General features: G+C 42.6%; 1 protein-coding gene across 2 annotated transcripts in view; it reads right to left on the reverse strand.

Annotated features, from left to right (window-relative positions):
- Positions 1-4,013: 4,013 nt before the first annotated feature.
- Positions 4,014-22,715, reverse strand: part of THADA (THADA armadillo repeat containing) — a 102,856-nt gene continuing 84,154 nt past the window's right edge. The window contains exons 19-21 of one of the 2 annotated variants that reach the window (XM_073564199.1): positions 17,188-17,324; positions 15,667-15,828; positions 4,014-4,569 (exon numbers count right to left, since the gene is read on the reverse strand). In XM_073564199.1, the coding sequence (XP_073420300.1) occupies positions 4,349-4,569; positions 15,667-15,828; positions 17,188-17,324 (520 nt within the window). In that variant the 3' untranslated portion in view covers positions 4,014-4,348. The remainder of the gene's footprint in view (positions 4,570-15,666; positions 15,829-17,187; positions 17,325-22,715) is intronic. The other variant, XM_073564200.1, reaches the window with a different exon arrangement.

Consider the following 22,715-nt stretch of genomic DNA (forward strand, 5'->3'; position numbering starts at 1 on the left):
CCGGCCGCTAGGTGGGTGTACCCGGCCTCCTCACAGCTCTGCCCCAGTCATGCGCGCTCACAGTGCGCGCGCCCCCCTCAGCAGCGCGTACCCGGCTTCCCTTCCGGTGCGCGCCCGGGACTCTTGCGGCGTTCCCTGGCCCTCGGCTGCCATGACACCTGCGCCCTCATACCCACTTCCTCCGGACCCCTGCCGACTGGCTGTCACCTGATGGAATATGGACGTCACCCTGGCCACCACTGCTTACAGGTACTTGCTTCCAGGGTTCACATCCAGGGGGTCTGGTGTCTGGCTTCAACAGGGAGGGTACACATGTGGCCTCCAAGGAGCATTACTTCTGCCCGGGCACCGATGTGCCACACGGGCTGCATGGCCACTGCACGTCGACAGGGAGGGAACACAGAAAGTGGCCTCCGTGGACTTTTACGGGGTATATCAACGTCTGGGAGGGTACACCGCACGTGGTCTCCAAGGCATCCATCTTCTCTCGGGCAATCTGCCTCACAGGCTGTGGCCATGCACTCGCTCAGGGGGGCATAGGAATATATGGCCCCCGAGGCGACTACCGGTACCTGGAGACGGGCGTAGCAGACCGATGCCTGCCATTAATCACCCGACCCAGGCATCCTCTTCTTTCTTCAAGAGGTTTTCATCTTGAGGGTTCCCCATCGAGGACAGGAAACCAACTGATGCGGAGAAAGGAGCCGCCCCTTTTATCTTGAAGGTTTCCTGTCCTCGCTGGGCGGATCCCCTCTCTCGTGTTGCCGTCATGTAGAATGGAAAAATAAATTTTCAGGACCTTGGGTTCAGCGTTCTTGTCGGTAGTTGGTGGCTGCCGGACCAGAGCAGCTTCCTAACTGACGGCATGTCAGAAGCAATGTCATCTATGACACGTGACGCAAAGTATGGCACCAGGCCTGCTAATAAGAAGTGGTTCTGGGAAGATCAGTTGCTAGGAGGTGGTCTGCAGAGCTCTGGTCCAGCCATGCATTACCAATAGGGCAGCTGGACAGGGATCCTACAAACAGTCTGTTTTGGAGTAAAGACCACGACTAATTGCTAGAACGTAGGGTGAGAAGTGCTCAGCTAAGCTCTACACTGAGACTGTATACACTTTCTATTGAGCCTGTCTTAGAAAAGAGCAGCGTTTGTCTAAGCACTTCTGCTCCTCGGGGGAGGTCTCAGCAGCAAGACCTTCGTGGCTCAGAACTACTCACAAGTCTGACATTTTAAAAGTTTTCCAAAAAAATGCAGTTACTATTTACACAATACAACCTGACATACTTTAACCACCGCTACAGATTCATATAGTTCCTACTGAACTCTAATAAATCTTGATACAGTATGAATGGGTCAAGTCATTCCTCATGGGCAATGGCCTCCAGTTTACTAACATTCTTAAAGTTTACATAATCCAACCACATTCTTCTGTTGGAGTAGGAATGGGCTAAGATTCACCAGGAACACTGCCAGAAGCTGGTGTTTGGCCATGAATCACATTTGCAGCAGCTCATAACAGCCAGAAGGTCTCTACAAAGTACTAAAGACTAGTGATGAGCGAATGTGCTCGGATAATGTGTTATCTGAGCATGCTCGGGTGCGAACAGAGTGACTTCGACGTGCTCGAATAACATGTTCGAGTCCCCGCAGCTGCATGTCTCGACAGCCGCAACACATGTAGGAATTGCCTAACAAATAGGAAATCTCTGCATGTGTTGCGACTGTCGAACAGCCGCGAGACATGCAGCCGCACGGACTCGAACATATTTTTCGAGCACGCCGAAGACACTCGGTTAGCACCCGAGCTTGCTCATATAACACCTTATCCGAGCATGTTCACTCATCACTACTAAAAGACACTTGTCATGAAGGGGGTGAATGATTCTGAGACTGCAGTAGTCAGTGGCTACTTTGGCGAATTTGGAGAAACCACTTCTGTCAGTTGCGTTGATCTGTATAAATTGTGTGATTGGTTTATTGCAAGTGGCAGAAAGTGTGTACCTTTTATCACTAAACCTAATATGACCTAAAGGCTTAATCAATTTGATAGTAATTGTAGATATAAAGTGGTCAATTAACAAAAAAACTGAGTCCCCTAAAAACTAGGGCTCTGTGCACATCATGCTTGATACTTACTTCGAAAACATATATAGCGAGAATTTTCTAGTGAAGAATGAAAGGACGTAGACTGGCATCCTATGGATACAGTCAGAATGTACACTGAACGTAGTGCAACAATCGGTATCGCTAGAGCTGAGCAAAAGGAAAATATTCACAGGACCCTGGACGAGCGGCCGGATCAGTACTCCATGGCTGCTGGACGGGAGCCTGGCAAACCTCCTCCTATCCGATGGCATCCCAGACTCCTCTTTTGATATGCGGTCCTGGCATGCTGCCTTGTGAGCGTCATGCCGCAACAGTGTCATCAATCAACTGATTGAAGGAAACATGGTTCACAGGGCCAGCAGCGGTACCATTCAGGACCACAACACAATGCATGCAGTTGTGGAAGTTGCGATGTGCCGATAAGTCCTTAATTTTATGGATCATTTGGAATTGTCAGGATTTGGACCTGCGAATATCTACTATTCTCTATCTCAAGGATAGAGGTCACCAATATTAAAGTCCCTGAAAACCACTTTAAAAGTGGATAGATAGCATAACTTCTACCTACCCCATACTATATTATACATAGACACTATACTCGCCGCCTTTCAGATGTTCTGGTTGTCTTTTCCATTTTAGGAACAGAGACAGAATAAGTAAGAACATATTGAATTTGTAGGACCGCAGTCCAGAGGCCAAGCCAGTGATCCGTGACCGCCGAATGGGAGTGTTGCAAACCATCTGTCGGAACACGCAGTGTGTCGGGATCCCTTAGATACTTCTTTCATCCAAAGGACCGATGTACTTGGGTGTAGGACACCATATGTCTCTAATTGATTGCCCCGTCGAGAAGAATTACACAGACACAAGCTGTATGATACAACTCGGGATGCCTGCTGAGCGCCTCTCCCCCCTCAGTGAAGCTTTCCCCTTTTATGATAAAGAATTTAGATATTTACCGACATGCGCAATAAAGAAAAGAAAAATAGTTACACAACTTGTTCTTCTACAACAGCTTTGCCATGTAAGCAGGAAATATTTGACCTTGGTTCACAAGGGAAAATGGCTGAGTCATATCCCTGAAGAAAAAATAATGTCCAGCAGATTTTATTTAACTCATTCAGTTCTTATCACAGTGCCTCTTCCGATTTGTGTGGATCAACTTTTTTTTTTTTTTTTTTTGTATATGTACCTACCTACTGTCAATGTAATGCCTTTATGCATCTGTATATGTACTTGTTCCTGCCTTGCTGCTGTAATGCTCTGAATTTCCCCATGGTGGGACGATTAAAGGATTATCTTATCTTAATCTTGCGGTGTGACACACGCATGACCTCTCGACAGGCCTACTAATTAAAATAGGAGGTTCGCAATGACTCCCATCCAGCCACAGAGAGTAACCGTTAAACCTGGATTCTGCAAATCTTTGTGCTCAACTTGAACAGAGTCTTCATGAGCGCTAAGACCACGACGGAGGAGCAGAAGGGCTCGGCCAAGCAATGCTCTATTAAGCCTCGGTTTAGTCTTGGAGTAGAGCTTTGATCATCCAGAACCACCAGAGCCCTACGAATCGATTTGCCGATCTCTAGGAATAAGTGATCCAGTTGCACCTGTTATGGAAACAGCAGATGATCCCATTGGGTTTGTTTGTTTCTAGAACGGAAGAAAAAGTTCTTTATTCATGAAACCAAATAAGAAAAAAAAAAAAGAGGACTTAAACTGACCCCATAATAATCAATGGGGGGCGCTCGGCTTTCGTTTACAGAACTCATGCAACGGATCACTTTTTCCATTTGTCTGTTCCTAAAATGGAAGAGAAAAACAGATCGGACAGGTGATCAGAGTCGTACGTGTATAGAACACCTATGCAGAGCGGAATAAATAAGCAGTAACAGGAAATTGACCTCAGAATTCTTAGAAATCATCATTTACGAGTTACAGACAAATATTATACCAAGAAACGTAAAATGAGTATCGCAGAAAAAAAAAAAAAATGGCTATAAATTTGCTCGGCACAAAACATTAAAGGCGTGAGTAATTCATGGAGGAACCATTGGAGGGAAGCATCAGAGCCAGCATTCTATTCGATGTGCTGGACAGGAGAACTTCTCAGCAAGTGCGAGATTTCCCGACTGTGCCGAGAAGCCAAAATGGAACGGGCACAAGTTTAACGAAAACTGGAGAGTTGTCAAAAGACTTCGTAAGGAAGGAAAGAATTACAAGACACTGGATGCATATTTCTCTACAAGTGGAGGGAAAAAAAAGGATTTAGATAAGTTTTAAAAAGAACTTTCTGTGGCGTTACCTGTTCCACAGTAATGAGCCCCCGAGGCGAGGTCAGATCTGTCTGCAGTGGGAGACTTTGGCACAGCGACCCCAATAATAGGGAGACTTCCTTCATACTCCTCCAACAGCAAACCAGGACCATCTGTGCCGTCACGCTGCACGATGTGCCCTCACCACCTTCCAAGACAAGCAAGGCAACGTCAGAGACCGGACAATATATACAGGAGACATAGACTGTAGGGCTAAACATCTACATTTTTAGTTCTGGTCATCATCTGTTCTGGGAATTATGGGGGGGGGGGTATCAGCGCTGATCTAACAATAATGAGAATTGATGGTTCGACTGACATCACAAGCAATGAGCAGCAACATACAGACACTTATAGCATAAACGTCTCCTAGCAAAGTACTGCAAAAATCACATTTATTTTTTCCTTTTAAGAGAAATAACTTTAATTTTTCTGTTAATACGGCCATATGAAGGTTTATATTTCGAAGGACACCATTCATTTTACCATACAATATACTGAAAAGCATGAAAAAAATTCCAAGTGTGATATATGCAATATAATATTATTTTATGTTAATATATACCATATACCGTAATATAGTAATTATATTATTTTACTTTAATATATACAATATAATCATTGCATTATTTTATTTATTTTTAATATCTACAATATAATATATTAATCATATTTTAATTTCACATATAAAATAGAATATAATTGTTACATTATTTTATTTAATTTTAATAATATATACAATATAATAATTTTTCAGGTCATCGTGGGGTAACAATGACTTGCCAACATAATTCATCAGGCCATTGCGATTACAACGATACTAAATGTATATAGATTTTATTTAGATTTACTGTTTTGTTTTTTTTTGTTGTTCTTTAAAAGAACTCTCTAACTTTGCAAACAAAATTTGGTTTCTCAACATTTTCGACCCATAATTCTTTTTTTCTATCAAAGATGCTGCATTATGAGTTCCTTGTTAATGTGGTGAGCGCAGTTTTTATTGCTACAGTTTTGGGGAGCACTTCTAGTATATTGATCACTTTTCATTGCATTTTATGGTGCAATTCTAAGGTTTTGGCTTTTGTAGGGGGGGTTCCATAGGAATTCAGAAGGCCCCCGGCTGCCACTGTAACGCATAGGTACCTTGCGACTGCATTGTTGGGGGCTTAAAAGAACAACCCAAACTTTTATAACCACTTGAACGCCGCAGCCAGAGATTGACAGCAGCCGCTAAACAGCAGAGATCGAAGCCAGCTCTGATCGCTCATTCCACAGCTGGCACCTACCCCTGTATGCAGCAGGCTCAACTCTTGAGCCTGCATTATTCACCTCCATCCAAAGTATGTTGGGCATGTACATCACATGTTGGGAAGGCGTTCACCACTTAATAACTGCTCCATGTTTTTACAGCAATTTTTAAAAGGTATGAATACACGAGGTGGAAATTCTGCAAATTATATCTGTCCAGAGAAAAGTATGCAATGTGCCAGAGAAGGATCAAAGTGGATGAGCTTGTGACAAGTCCTATCCACTGTGGAAGGAAAAAAATTACAGCGCAAATCTGCTCAAAAGTCTGCAATATGCACAATAAATCCACGCAAAACTGCTCCAAAACCTGCACATATCCACACTATCTTCTCCAAAACTTGCACATATCCACACTATCTTCTCCAAAACTTGCACATATCCACACTAAATCTGCTCCAAAACTTGCACATATCCACACTAAATCTGCTCCAAAACTTGCACATATCCACACTAAATCTGCTCCAAAACTTGCACATATCCACACTAAATCTGCTCCAAAACCTGCCCCAATCCAGAGCAAATCTGCACATGTCCAAAGCAAATCTGCTCCAAATTCTGCACTGATCAGCGGCTCTCTGCTCTGATGAATAACATGGCTTCCCCTCCAGAGTGATAAGCAGTATATTTCTCTATAGGAGATCTGTAAAAGTAGAAATGAAAAAATATAAAAATGTAAAATAACTGCAAAATACAGTGTCAGATGTAGCAGAGCTGAATTTGTCCTAATAGCCCAATAACTCTGCGGCTTTTTTGCAGTTGTCATATAATGCGACATTAAACATCCAGACAGAAAACTGCTAAAACTTATGACAAATACCAATTTAACGTAAAAAATAGGTCACGTTGTATCGACACCCAAAACGCACAAGTGTACAGGCGGTAGCGGTGAACTTCTGACAGCTAGAAAGCACAGCAGAGGCGAGGACGTCCTCCACAAAGCGCAGAGGTAAACGCTCACTTCGGTTACAGGCAATCAGCGTCGGACTGGCCCACCGGAGAACCGGTGGATTCTCCGGTGGGCCCTGGCATCTGGTGGGCCCTGGCACCTGCTGGCATACAGGGCCAGCAGTTGCCTAGGGCCCCCGCTGCTCCAGGGGCCCCCAGCCAGTGGTGTGTCGCACACCATGCAGCTGCTATGGGGGCCCCTGCCAGCGGAGCAGCAGCGGGTGTCAGGAGGCAGGAGCCCCCGTCCCCGCTGCTAAAGAGAAATGAATATTCACTGCGAAGCAGTGAATATCATTTCACAGTCTCCACCCCCAGAGACCCCGCCCCCAGAGGCCCCGCCCCCAGCCCAGTAAGCCGCTCTGCAGACTACAGCTGTAAATCAGGGCCGGCGCCGCCCTCAGTCCTCTCTGCTCCTGGCTCACAGCCAGTGCGCGATGACGTCACTACATCGCGCACCCGCTGTGTGTCTGGCAGAGGGGGCAGCTCCTGACACTGAAGCCGGGATCAGCGTGGGAGCGAGGAGGAGAGGTGAGTATTGTGTTTTGTTTGTTTTTTATATCTCTCTCTATCTCTATATATCTCTCTCTATCTCTCTTATATCTATCTTTCTACATCTATTATCTATATCTATCTATTTCTATATCTATCTATCGCTCTATCTTTATATCTATCTTTCTATCTCTACATCTATCTCTATATCTTTCTATATATATCTCTATATCTATCTATCTATCTTACTCTATCTATCTCTATATTTATTATCTATCTAGCTACCATCTATATCTATCTATATCTATATATATCTCTCTATCTAATATCTATATCTATCTATCTCTATACCTATCTATTTATCTATCTGTTATCTATCTCTATATCTTTTCTCTGTATCTATCTCTATATCTACATCTCTCGCTATCTATCGCTCTATCTCTATATCTATCTCTATATATCTATCTCTATCTATCTCTATATCTATTTCTCTCTATATCTATCTCTATATCTCTCTCTATAGCTATCTATCTATATATCTCTATCTCTATATCTATCTCTCTGTATATCTATCTCTATATCTATCTATCTTTCTCTATCTATTTATCTCTATATCTTTTCTCGGTATCCATCTCTCTCTATATCTATCTATCTCTATATATATCTATTATCTCTATATCTATATCTATTTCTCTCTATATCTCTCTCTATATCTATCTATTTATCTCTATATCTATCTCTCTGTATATCTATCTATCTTTCTATCTCTATATCTATCTTTCTCTATCTATCTATATCTATTATCTATCTCTATATCTATCTTTCTATCTCTACATCTATCTCTATATCTATCTTTCTATCTATCTCTATATCTATCTATATCTATCTATTATGTCTATCTAGCCATCTCTATTATCTATATATACCTATCTCTATATCTTTCTATCTTACTCTATCTCTATATCTATCTGTTATCTCAATATTTATTATCTATCTTTATCTATCTATCTCTATCTATTATCTATATCTATATCTCTATCTATTTATCGATCTCTGTATCTATCTCTCTCTATATCTATCTCTCTCTATCTTTATATCTATATCTATCTATCTCTATATCTATCTATTATCTCTATATCTACCTATCTATCTCTATCTATCTCTATATCTACATCTGTTTCTCTCTATATCTATCTCTATATCTCTCTCTATAGCTATCTATATATTATCTCTATCTATCTATATATTATCTCTATATCTATCTATCTCTATATCTATCTGTTATCTCTATATCTATCTATCTCTATATCTATCTTTCTATCTAACACTATATCTCTATATCTATCTCTATATCTCATTATCTATCTATCTCTATCTCTATCTATTGATCTATCCATCTATCTCTATATCTATCTATTATCTCTATTATCTATATCTATCTATCTATCTCTATCTATCTCTATATCTCTCTCTATATCTCTCTTTCTAACTCTATATCTGTCGATCTCTATACATATCTCTATATCTAGCTATCTATATCTATCTGTCTCTATATCTGTCTCTATATCTATCTATCTATATATATATATATATCTATTTTTATTTATAGCCATCTATCTATATATATATTTATCTCTATATCTATCTATATATGTCTATATTATTATTATTATATCTGTATATCTCTATCTATATATCTATCTCTATCTATTATCTATCTCTATCTTTCTATCTATCCATTATCTATTTTCTATCTATCTCTATATCTATCTATATTTCTTTCTATATCTATCTATATTTCTTTCTATATCTATCTATATTTCTTTCTATATCTATCTATATTTCTTTCTATCTCTATCTATATTTCTATCTATCTCTATCTATCTCTATCTATCTCTATCTATCTCTATCTATCTCTATCTATCTCTATCTATCTCTATCTATCTATCCATTATCTACTATCTATCTCTATATCTATCTCTAAATCTATCTGTTATCTCTATATCTATCTATCTATATATCTCTATCTATCTTTCTATCTAACACTATATCTATCTCTATATCTCATTATCTATCTATCTCTATCTCTTTATCTATCTATTGATCTATCCATCTATCTCTATATCTATCATCTCTATTATCTATATCTATCTATCCATCTATCTAGCTATCTCTATCTATCTCTATATCTATCTATCTTTCTAACTCTATATCTGTCGACCTCTATACATATCTCTATATCTAGCTATTATCTCTATATCTATCTCTATATCTATCTTTCTATATCTATCTGTCTCTATATCTGTCTATCTATCTCTATATCTATTATCTATCTATATATATATATATATTTTTTTATTTATAGCCATCTATCTATATATATATATATTTATCTCTATATCTATCTATATATGTCTATATTATTATTATATCTGTATATCTCTATCTATTATCTATCTCTATCTATATATCTATCTCTATATCTTTCTATCTATAGCTATCTCTCTATATCTATCTATCCATTATCTATTTTCTATCTATCTCTATATCTATCTATATTTCTTTCTATCTCTATCTATCTATCTCTATCTATCTCTATGAATCTTTCTATCTATATCTATCCATTATCTACTTTCTATCCATTATCTACTATCTATCTCTATATCTATCCATTTCTACATCTATCTTTCTATCTATATCTATCTAACTCTATATCTATATAGCATTATACCCTATGAGGGGGGCATTATTCCCTATGAGGGGGGCAGTATTATACCCTATGAGGGGGCAGCATTATACCCTATGAGGAGGCAGCATTATACCCTATGAGGGGGGCAGTATTATACCCTATGAGGGGGTGCATTATACCCCTATGGGGGGCAGCATTATACCCTATGAGGGGGGCAGCATTATACCCTATGAGGGGGGCAGCATTATACCCTATGAGGGGGGCAGCATTATACCCTATGAGGGGGGCAGCATTATTCCCTATGAGGGGGGCAGCATTATTCCCTATGAGGGGGGGGCAGCATTATACCCTATGAGGGGGTGCATTATACCCCTATGGGGGGCAGCATTATACCCTATGAGGGGGGCAGCATTATACCCTATGAGGGGGGCAGCATTATACCCTATGAGGGGGGCAGCATTATACCCTATGAGGGGGGCAGCATTATACCCTATGAGGAGGGCAGCATTATACCCTATGAGGGGGGGGCAGCATTATACCCTATGAGGGGGTGCATTATACCCTATGAGGGGGCAGCATTATACCCTATGAGGGGGTGCATTATACCCTATGAGGGGGGCAGCATTATACCCTATGAGGGGGGCAGCATTATACCCTATGAGGGGGGCAGCATTATACCCTATGAGGGGGGCAGCATTATTCCCTATGAGGGGGGGGCAGCATTATACCCTATGAGGGGGTGCATTATACCCCTATGGGGGGCAGCATTATACCCTATGAGGGGGGCAGCATTATACCCTATGAGGGGGGCAGCATTATACCCTATGAGGGGGGCAGCATTATACCCTATGAGGGGGGCAGCATTATACCCTATGAGGGGGGCAGCATTATACCCTATGAGGGGGGCAGCATTATACCCTATGAGGAGGGCAGCATTATACCCTATGAGGGGGGGGCAGCATTATACCCTATGAGGGGGTGCATTATACCCTATGAGGGGGTGCATTATACCCTATGAGGGGGGCAGTATTATATTCTATGAGATGGCTGCATTATACTATGTGAGGGGGCTGCTTTATAGTCTATGAGGGGGCTACCCCAACTCCTGCTACATAATTAAGACATGTACAACCTTATATTATACCCGGATATTAGCGTGTTTTACCGCATAATTGGTGGTCTGGTATTTAACTCTATGTAGCTACATAGTGGGCCCCAAGAATGATTTTCTCTGGTGGGCCCAAGGTGTTCCAGTCCGACGCTGCAGGCAATTATTCATTATTAAACTAAAAGATCCCATTTTACACTGAAAAAAGAGAAGAAAAAAAAGTGAGCTTTTTTTTCCCATTCTGCAGAAATTAAGGCATAATCTACACGGATGACCCCTGACCTCGCGCACAATATCTGGCGGTGATGAGCCAATGGATGGGCAACAGAAGCACCACAGCTCCACCAAGTGGTCACTCAAGGGATGGCAGGATTAAATGAATACTGTGTATCCCACATGTTATCTAGAGAAGATTGGTAGTGAGGAATGGGCAAGGCTGCATTCATGTGAAGACCCTGGGTATGTATATGGATGTGCAGATAAAGCCTTCACAGGCCTGTATATCGGTTATTCCTAGGAGAACACTTAACCACCAAAAGCACAAGAAGTGTTATCATAGGGACATCTAGACTCACGGGCTGCAGCATTTAAAATAAAAACTTTTTAAATTCATATTTTCACATCCACTACTGGATTTGAGGCTTCTGTCAATTCTTCCTTACCAACATATTAACCCCTTAAAGGGGTTGTCCAACTTTGAGAACTTTTATTTTTGTCTTTTTTAACTTAAAAGGGGTATTCCTATCTGCAAGATCCTATTCCAATACATAGTAGGTGTAATAAGATTAGCAAATACTTCCAATTAGAAATGTAGTATAGTTCTTCTGATTAGCTATGTCTCTTTCCTCATGTGCAGGGCATTGCAGTACCTTAGGTATCCATGGTTACAACCACTCATATAGTGGCAGTTCATTACCTAGATACTAGTGGTCGTAACCATGGATATCTAAGCTACTGCAATGCCCTGCACGTGGGCTAAGAGACCTAGCGAATCAGAAGAACTATACTACATTTCTAATTGGAGGTATTTGCTAATATTATTACACCTACTACAAATCAGGATAGGATCATGAAGATGGGAATACCACTTGAAATTCACGCATTTGGGGTTCATTTTTTACAATAACATTTTCCCACAGTTTTGCTTTTACGGGCTCTTTTGTTTTTCCTGCATAGTCAAACTTGATGTGATCTGTGGCCATAAATTAGATGAGAGGAGCTCAGAAAAAGACAGATACAAATCTGAAAACTCTCAGGAGAGACTGTCAAAAAGAGCTCGCTGACACATTCTCAGTTACCTCATTCTGCAGCCTGCAATAGAAAGTGTAATGCAAGAGGCTATAGAAGGCAACATTTTTAAATGAAACAATTGTAAAAATGATTTTTAGCCAAAAATATATGCATTTAAGTAAACAAACAAACAAACAGTGCCTTGTACAGGGGGAATATAGTGCCAAAAGTAGAGTTGCCATTTAGGACCTTTGGAAAACAGCTATGGGAGAGGACCACGTGTGGCTGTGTTTACTCTCACGCTGTCCAATCAGTGCTGCCGGTATCTGTCTAAGAACACGCCCCTTTAATAACGAGAATAGCTGCGCCCAGTTGTCAATTAATTCATACATTTCCAGGAGGCGTAACAGAGGAATGTGAAAAAGCGTTTTCCCAGCGTTATGGGAAAAATTGTTTTTCTGATGCATGCTGATCATTTGAGAATTGCAAATTTTAAAAATGCCCTCCAGGGTTTTGTTTTTTTTTTTGTTCACCAGAACGTTGTGCAAAAATGTTAGAGCTACTTGTGACGTTTTAATGGAAAATGCGACTTTTTGCTCTAAAAAGGAATAAAAGGTTAAAAGCAAAAAAACCACATATGACTTTGCTCAAAATTTCTGAAATATTGTGCATCAATTTGAAGTAAATATTCATAAAAAAGTCAAGGAATAGACCGGTCGCCATGCCCAGCTGACGAATCAAGCCCTGTACATCTCCCTACATGCCTGCCTTCCCCGACGCACGTCCTCATGTCTCACATTAAAAGCTTTGATGAATCGGGACCTATATGTCTCTATAGGACTGCCTCCAGCCACTGCACGTCCACCCGTCTCCTCCGGCCGTATGCCCGCCTGACTCCTCACGCCCACCTACAGTTGTGTTCAAAAGTTTACATACCCCGGCAGAATTTTTGCTTTCTTGGCCTTTTTTCAGAGAATATGAAGGATAACACCAAAACTTTTTCTCCACTCATGGTTAGTGGTGGGGTAAAGCCATTTATTAAGAAACTACTGTGTTTTCTCTTTTTAAGTCATAATGACAACCCAAAACATCCAAATGACCCTGATCAAAAGTTCACATACCAAATTTCTTAATACTGTGTGCTTGAAGTCTTTTGTGGTAGTTGTGGATGAGGTTCTTTATTTTCTCAGATTATAAAGCTGCCCACTCTCCTTGGCAAAAAGCCTCCAGTTCCTGTAAATTCCTGGGCTCTCTAGCATGAACTGCGCGCTTGAGATCTCCCCAGAGTGGCTCAATGATATTGAGGTCAGGAGACTGAGATGGCCACTCCACAACATTCACTTTGTTCTGCTGTAGCCAATGACAGGTCAACTTGGCCTTGAGTTTTGGATCGTTGTCTTGTTGGAACGTTCAAGTACGTCCCATGCGCAGCTTCCGAGCTGATGATTGCAAATTTGTCTCCAGTATTTGTTAATAACGTGCTACATTCATCTTTCCTTCAACTTTGACCAAGTTTCCTCTGCCTTTGTAGCCCACACATCCCCAAAACATCATCGATCCACCTCAGTGCTTTACAGTAGGAATGTTGTTTCTTTCTTCATAAGCCTTGTTGACCTCTCTCCAAATGTAACATTTATGATTGTGACCACAAAGTTCAATTTTGGTCTCATCACTCCAAATTACCTTGTTCCAGAAGTTTTGAGGCTCGTCTCTGTGCTGTTTTGTGTATTATAGGTGAGATACTTTGTGGCATTTGCACAGTAATGGCTATCTTCTGACGACTCGACCATGCAGCCCATTTTTCTTCAAGTGCCTCCTTACTGTGTATCTTGAAACAGCCACACCGCTAGTTTTCAGAGAGTCCAGTATTTCAGCTGATGTTATTGGTGGGTTTTTCTTTGCATCCCTAACAATTTTCCTGTCAGTTGATGATGACATTTTTGTTGGTCTACCTGACCGTGGCTTTGTTTTAACAGAGCCCCTGATTTTCTATTTGTTAATCACAGTTTGAACGCTGCTGACTGGCATTAGCAATTCCTTGGATATCTTTTTGTATCCCTTTCCTGTTTTATGCAGTTCAACTACCTTTTCCCGTAGATCCGTTGACAATTCTTTTGCTTTCCCCATGACACTCAATCCAGAAAAATCAGTGGCTGGATGAAAGATGCAAGAGTCTATCTGGATCCCAGAAACTCACTCAGCTTTTACGCACACACACTGATTACAAGCAAACAGGTCACAGGTGAGGATGTTACCTTTAGTAGCCATTCAAACCCATTTGTGTCAACTTCTGTGCATCAGGCCAAAATCACCAGGGTATGTGAACTTTTGATCAGGGTCATTTGGATGTTTTGGGTTGTCATTATGATTTAAAAAGAGAAAACACAGCAGTTTGACAATATATGGCTTCACCCAACCACTAACCATGAGTGGAGAAAAAATTTTGGTGTTATCATTCATATTCTCTGAAAAAAGGCCAAGAAAGCAAAAATTATGCCGGAGTATGTAAACTTTTGAGCACGACTGTACTTTCTTTCACTGCATATACCAACCGGTGCATGTCCATTTGTGTCCAACCCTCTTACGTCCACCTGCCACCACCCATAAGTCCTCGTTCTGCAGCACGCCTGCCTTCTTTATCTGGTTGCACATCCACATGCCTTCTCCCACGTACAACCACCTGCCTCCTCCCCTCCACGCCCATCTGCCTCCTCCCGCCGCATATCCGCCTGCCTCCTCCTGTAACACATCTTTCCTCGTTCCCCCGCTGCACGCCTGCCTGCCTCCTCCCAATGCCGCAATTCTCTCACTGCATATCTGCCTGCCTACTCCCACCGTATGTCCACCTGCCACATTCCACCGCATACCTGCCACACGCCCAACTGCCTCCTCCCGCCGCACACCAGGCCCACCTCCTTCCGCCGCACACACCCCTGCACGCTCACGTGCCACCCCCTAGCCCAAGTATATGCTCACTACAGGTCTCATTATACCTATATACAAAATACAATAGTCTAGAGCGTATTTGTTAAATTTCCCATCACCCGTGAGTGCAGCAGCGTGAAGTCAATCCTCATTATTCCTATCATATTACTGATCGGCGCCGCTTATATTTTCATACTGCCTTAAACAGTGGCCCGGTACAATAGGTAGAAGCAAACCCATGCTGCTAAATCTTCAGCGGCAAAAAAATAGAATTCCTCAACATGTCTGCTCTCCTTAAAGGATAAAGTCGCTGATCAAAGCCAAGCGAGACCAGCAGGAAAATGCAAATCGACAAGGGCAAAAAAAGAAAAGTGTGCTGGCAGAAAAGCTGTCACACGTGACCCATTGACCAGTGTCCTAAACCTGCAGCACTTGTGTCCCCCCCAGCAACAAACAAACAATATGGAATAATGAATCCTGTTGGGCATTAATGAAGTCGTCATCATAGAGGACTAATAAGGCTTTTAATTGCTGTAATTACAGGTCGTTACCTTTCGTTTCTGCACACAGGGTGTTGGACGGTACTTGGTCTTCTGGAAGGGCCTGGGAATGTAGGTCATATTCTTTCTGTAATATTCTTGGCTGCGTGAAGTAATCATTTGTGTCCCGTGGTTTGATCTCACTCATTATCATGTGCAACTGAGCTGCAGCTTCTGGTGGAGACAATGGGAATAGTCAGCAAGGGACGGTCAACCGAAAAACTGCTTTGTCTCCGAGACTTCACCTCTGTGCCCTGACTGTTTTAGGTAACAGGACCCAAAGCGGCTAAAAGGCACAGCGGCTACATGGCTCAATCCCAGGAGAGACGCGTTTCAGGACAAAAGATAAAACAGCAACAGACTAATGTAGAGGAGACGATAAACACACAAGAACTGTACATGGCGGCTGGGAAGAGGAAACCTCTGTCATGGGAAGCGGTAGACTTTATTTTCCTGGAGCGAATTCTCACAATTGAAAGTTATCACCTAATCAAAAGATAGGGGATAACTTACTGCTGGCTGGGGGTCCCGATCAAAGGGATCCTCTCCGATCCTGAGAGTTCTTTCTGAATGGAACGGAGGTGCGCATGCTCGACCTCGGATCCACTCATTGTCTATGGGCGCTGTACTCCGCGTTCTCTAGCAGTGCCATAAACAAGAAAAGGAGCAGAAGGGGCAATCTGGGGTATTAGACAGACCCCCAGCAATCACTGACATATAACCTTCCATTGTGGGAATGTACAGAGGATGAAGACTGCACTGAAGAGACAGATAAGAATATACTGAACCCAGGTCTACCAGGATTGAGGCACACAGGAGAGAGAGACCGAGAGAGAGAGAGAGAGAGAGAGAGAGACACACACGGACAGACAGAGAGCCCGAGAGAGACAGAGAGAGCCCGACCGAGAGAGAGAGAGAGAGAGAGACACACACAGACAGAGAGCCCGAGAGAGAGACAGAGAGACCGACCGACCGAGAGACAGAGAGAGAGAGAGAGAGAGAGAGAGCGCGACAGAAAGCGCGACAGAAAGCGATTACTGATGTGGACATGAGAACAAAGAATAGGATGGCATGAGTGAACATGCTGGGATAAGGTGTTACCTGAGCATGCTCGGGTGCCGAGTGTCATCGGCGTGCTCAAATAATATGTTCGAGTTGACAGCTGCAACACATGTAGGGATTGCCTGTTTGTTAGAACATATTATTCGAGCACGCCAAAGACACACCATTAGCACCCGAGCATGCTCAGATAACACCTTATCCCAGCACGTTCACTCATCACCAGATGTCACATGTGGCAGGAATCTGCCGTTACAATCTTACTATGGAAACTCTCGCTGTGGCTGTATATGTCCTTCTATAACTGATAGTTGTTTTAGTAATTTGATGTTTATGCTAAAAAACAAGCTTTAAAGTCACATGAAAAATAATCAGTGAGTGTATCGGGGGGAATCTTTATAATGCAGAAATAATGTAATAGCCACACAACTGGAATCAACTGTAGAGAAAACAAACAACAAGACAGAAAATTACCCGACTCTGTGTCCATTGGCATCAGACCTTCTGGTGATGAGCTGTGGACAACTGGAGAGACGACAGCGGACAGCCGGTAGGACACCGAGATCAGCCGTGATATCAGCCGTCTCCACTGCTCCACAGCAGAGACGTCCCTGTGCACAATGAAAATCAACACATTAAAGGGGTATTTCCATTTCAAGATATGTAGGATGTTTAATTATCTAATATATAAAGCGCAAGTGTGTGTATGTATGTATGTATGTATGTATGTATGTATGTATGTATGTATGTATGCATGTCCGGGATTGGCATCCGCACCGTCGCAGCTACAGCCACAAAATTTGGCACAGTCACACGTCTGGATCCCGAGAGCGTCCTAAGCTATGTTGTGAGGCGAAATTTTAAACCCGCGCGTTCCAATTCACCAAACAAATTTGCACCTATCTACATACTGGGGGAAAAAGTGTGCGTGTCAAGCCCCGCCCCTCATTATGATGTCATAATGGTTGCCATGGGATGGAGGATATGTATGACGGGTATATAGGCACGGGACTATGGGATGGAGGATATGTATGATGGGTATATGGGCACGGGACTATGGGATGGAGGATATGTATGATGGGTATATGGGCACGGGACTATGGGATGGAGGATATGTATGACGGGTATATGGGCACGGGCCTATGGGATGGAGGATGTGTGATGGGTGTATGGTCACTCGACTATGGGATGGAGGATATGTATGATAGGTATATGGGCACGGGCCTATGGGATGGAGGATATGTATGACGGGTATATGGGCACGGGACTATGGGATGGAGGATATGTATGATGGGTATATGGGCACGGGACTATGGGATGGAGGATATGTATGATGGATATATGGGCACGGGACTATGGGATGGAGGATATGTATGACGGGTATATGGGCACGGGACTATGGGATGGAGGATATGTATGATGGGTATATGGGCACGGGACTATGGGATGGAGGATGTGTGATGGGTGTATGGTCACTCGACTATGGGATGGAGGATATGTATGATAGGTATATGGGCACGGGCCTATGGGATGGAGGATATGTATGACGGGTATATGGGCACGGGACTATGGGATGGAGGATATGTATGATGGGTATATGGGCACGGGACTATGGGATGGAGGATGTGTGATGGGTATATGGGCACGGGACTATGGGATGGAGGATATGTATGATGGATATATGGGCACGGGACTATGGGATGGAGGATATGTATGACGGGTATATGGGCACGGGCCTATGGGATGGAGGATGTGTGATGGGTGTATGGTCACTCGACTATGGGATGGAGGATATGTATGATGGGTATATGGGCACGGGCCTATGGGATGGAGGATATGTATGACGGGTATATGGGCACGGGACTATGGGATGGAGGATATGTATGATGGATATATGGGCACGGGACTATGGGATGGAGGATATGTATGATGGGTATATGGGCACGGGACTATGGGATGGAGGATATGTATGATGGATATATGGGCACGGGACTATGGGATGGAGGATATGTATGATGGGTATATGGGCACGGGACTATGGGATGGAGGATATGTATGATGGGTATATGGGCATGGGACTATGGGATGGAGGATGTGTGATGGGTGTATGGTCACTCGACTATGGGATGGAGGATATGTATGATGGGTATATGGGCACGGGCCTATGGGATGGAGGATATGTATGACGGGTATATGGGCACGGGCCTATGGGATGGAGGATGTGTGATGGGTGTATGGTCACTCGACTATGGGATGGAAGATATGTATGATGGGTATATGGGCACGGGACTATGGGATGGAGGATATGTATGATGGGTATATGGGCACGGGACTATGGGATGGAGGATGTGTGATGGGTATATGGTCACTCGACTATGGGATGGAGGATATGTATGATGGGTATATGGGCACGGGACTATGGGATGGAGGATGTGTGATGGGTATATGGTCACTCGACTATGGGATGGAGGATATGTATGATGGGTATATGGGCACGGGACTATGGGATGGAGGATATGTATGATGGGTATATGGGCACGGGCCCATGGGATGGAGGATATGTATGACGGGTATATGGGCACGGGACTATGGGATGGAGGATATGTATGATGGATATATGGGCACGGGACTATGGGATGGAGGATGTGTGATGGGTGTATGGTCACTCGACTATGGGATGGAGGATATGTATGATGGGTATATGGGCACGGGCCTATGGGATGGAGGATATGTATGACGGGTATATGGGCACGGGACTATGGGATGGAGGATATGCATGATGGATATATGGGCACGGGACTATGGGATGGAGGATGTGTGATGGGTGTATGGTCACTCGACTATGGGATGGAGGATATGTATGATGGGTATATGGGCACGGGACTATGGGATGGAGGATATGTATGACGGGTATATGGGCACGGGACTATGGGATGGAGGATATGTATGATGGATATATGGGCACGGGACTATGGGATGGAGGATGTGTGATGGGTGTATGGTCACTCGACTATGGGATGGAGGATATGTATGATGGGTATATGGGCACGGGCCTATGGGATGGAGGATATGTATGACGGGTATATGGGCACGGGACTATGGGATGGAGGATATGCATGATGGATATATGGGCACGGGACTATGGGATGGAGGATGTGTGATGGGTGTATGGTCACTCGACTATGGGATGGAGGATATGTATGATGGGTATATGGGCACGGGACTATGGGATGGAGGATGTGTGATGGGTATATGGTCACTCGACTATGGGATGGAGGATATGTATGATGGGTATATGGGCACGGGACTATGGGATAGCGGATATGTATGACGGGTATATGGACACGGGACTATGGGATGGAGAATATGTATGATGGGCACAGGACTATGGGATGGTGGATATGTATGATGGGCACGGGCCTATGCGATGGTGGATATGTATGATGGGTATATGGGCACGGGACTATGGGATGGAGGATAATTATAATTTGCTATAACTAACCACAGTTAGTTACTATGCCCAGGCAGCGCCGGGCTCTTCAGCTAGTAATAAATCTTAATAATAATAAATATTGTCAAAAACCTACAATTAGAAATGTAGTATAGTTCTCCTGATTCGTTATGTCACTTACCCCATGTGCAGGGCATTATATTAACTTCGGTATCCATCGCTATGACCACTTATGTAGTGACAGTTGTTAGTGGTCATAACCATGGATACCTAAGCTACTGCAATGTCCTGCACATGGGGTAAGCGACACAGCGAATCAGAAGAACTATACTACATTTCTAATTGAAGGTATTTATTATTATTTCACCTACTACATATTGGAATAGGATCTTGGAGATAGGAATACCCCTTTAAAAGACCAACGGTTTTAAAAAAAAGTTCTAAAAATGTCCTAATCCCTGGTCATAGGGGTCATACCAATGTATTCTTCATCTAGTAAATATGTGATACGTTTTTTTTTTTTTGTTTGAAACCACTCTTCTTTTTTACCCCTAAACAAGGCAATTTTTCACTTTTTTTCTTGTGATGTTTTGAATTTTCAGTCTATGGCGGTTGTATGCAGCTTATTTTTGTGATTGTCGAGATGACTATTTTATTGATACCATTTTGGGGGTACATACACCGTTTAGATATTTTGGCACCTTCTAAGAAACTATTTTTTTTTTTTCTTTACAGCGTTCAACATACAGCATCGTTTGTTAATTAACTTTATATTTTGACAGTTTGGATTTTTACGATACAGAATGATTTTTTAAAAATTTTTTACGTTAATTTTTTAATTGTAATTTTTATTGAAATATTTTTATGTTTTACAAGATACAAACCTGATTGAAAGAAAAAAAAAAAAAAAAAAAAAAAAGACGTATACATAACAGATAATGGCAGATTAAACCGGATATGTAACAGATGTGCAGTAAATTATACTATCTGAAAAGGAGGGAGGACTTTCGAGACTTACAACAGAAATTTATTTTTACAGAGGGGGGAAAAGGAGGGCGTCTAAGTGGAGTTATAAGTTAAAGCCCCCGTCTCACATAGCGGGATCGTTAGCGAGATCGCTGAAACGTCACCGATTTTGTGATGTAACAGCGATCTCGCCATTTGTGACACAGAGCGGCGTCCGCCCCCCGGATCCCCGATCTCGCGGATCGTGCTTGAATCTCCTGGGCCATGTTTTGATCGTCGGCGTCCCGCTGGCCAGCATGCTTCGCTGTGTTTGACGCCCTTTATCAACGACGAGCGACCTCGTTGGCGACTAAAAACTCTGTGACATAGGCGTGATTTAGCTTTTGCTTTGCAACGCCCCCTCAGCTCTGATTGGTGGCCACCACTGCGACCTCGTCATAAAAGGCAACGTAGCAGCGCTCCCATCCATTGTTCCTGAGCGCTCTGTGGATACGGTGTTCCTGCAGCGCTCCCGTGCGAGTCACTAGTGCATTCTACCTGGATTTTACTTACTTGCTTGCTTGATCGACCCTGTCTGAGACGCTCTTGCGCTATTTCGTGCATTTTACAACGCCTGGACTTTTGCTCCATCTTGCAAGGTAGGCATTGTTTGGGATCTCAAATTAGGATCTTTGTTGCGTTTCCTTTTTTATAACTATTCTACATTTTGTTATGCTTTTACACTTGAAAGCAAAAGGGGGGCAGCTTGGCTTCTATGTGTGTACATGCGTTTTGGCATGAGCAGCGATTTTAGTTTTCCTGCCGCGCCCACCCCACCCATTGTAGGATCTTTGCTGCGTTTCCATTTATAGGTCAGCTATTATATTTAATCATAATTCGATTCTACATTTTTTTTATGCTTTTACATAGGCATGGGCAGCCATTTTAGTTTTCCTGCCGCGCCCACCCCCGCCATTGTACAATCTTTGCTGCGTTACCTTTTTTCGGTCAGCCAGCTATTATATGTAATCATAACTCTATTCTACATTTTAATGGAGGGCTGCTTGGCTTCTACGTGTGTACATACGCTTTGACATGGGCAGCCATTTTAGTTTTCCTGCCACGCCCGCACCCGCCATTTTAGGATCTTTGTAGCGTTTCCATTACTAATTACGTCAGCTATCAATTATATGCAAGCTTAACATTAAACATGTCCAGTTATAATAATTGCGTTTTTTTTTGTTTTGTTTTTTTAAAAACTTCTCTCATCTTTACCTTTTATTTTGCAGTTTAGACAGATCAGAGGTTGGGGGCATTGGATCACTGCCTGCAAGCAGGTTATCTGATGGAGCGCAGACATGGAGTGTGTACACAAAGCAATTAACAGGTAACTGTCAATGTTGGATAACCATCTGGGCCACAACACAGGGCAATTTTCCTATTTTCTGGTGTTCTATCTTTTTTAAACTTATTTTTCTTCTTTTTAGTCCCCTTAGGCTAGTTTCACACTTGCTTTTTTTTGCAGCGCGTTTTTCCCGCAAAAAAACGCATTGAAAAAACGCATACAAAAGCATACAACTGCTGCGTTTTTTTCAAGCATTTTTAT

This window comes from Dendrobates tinctorius, unplaced genomic scaffold (assembly GCF_039654945.1).
Source record: "Dendrobates tinctorius isolate UK_male_01 unplaced genomic scaffold, ASM3965494v1 ptg000434l, whole genome shotgun sequence".
In the NCBI taxonomy this organism is placed as follows: Eukaryota; Metazoa; Chordata; class Amphibia; order Anura; family Dendrobatidae; genus Dendrobates; species Dendrobates tinctorius.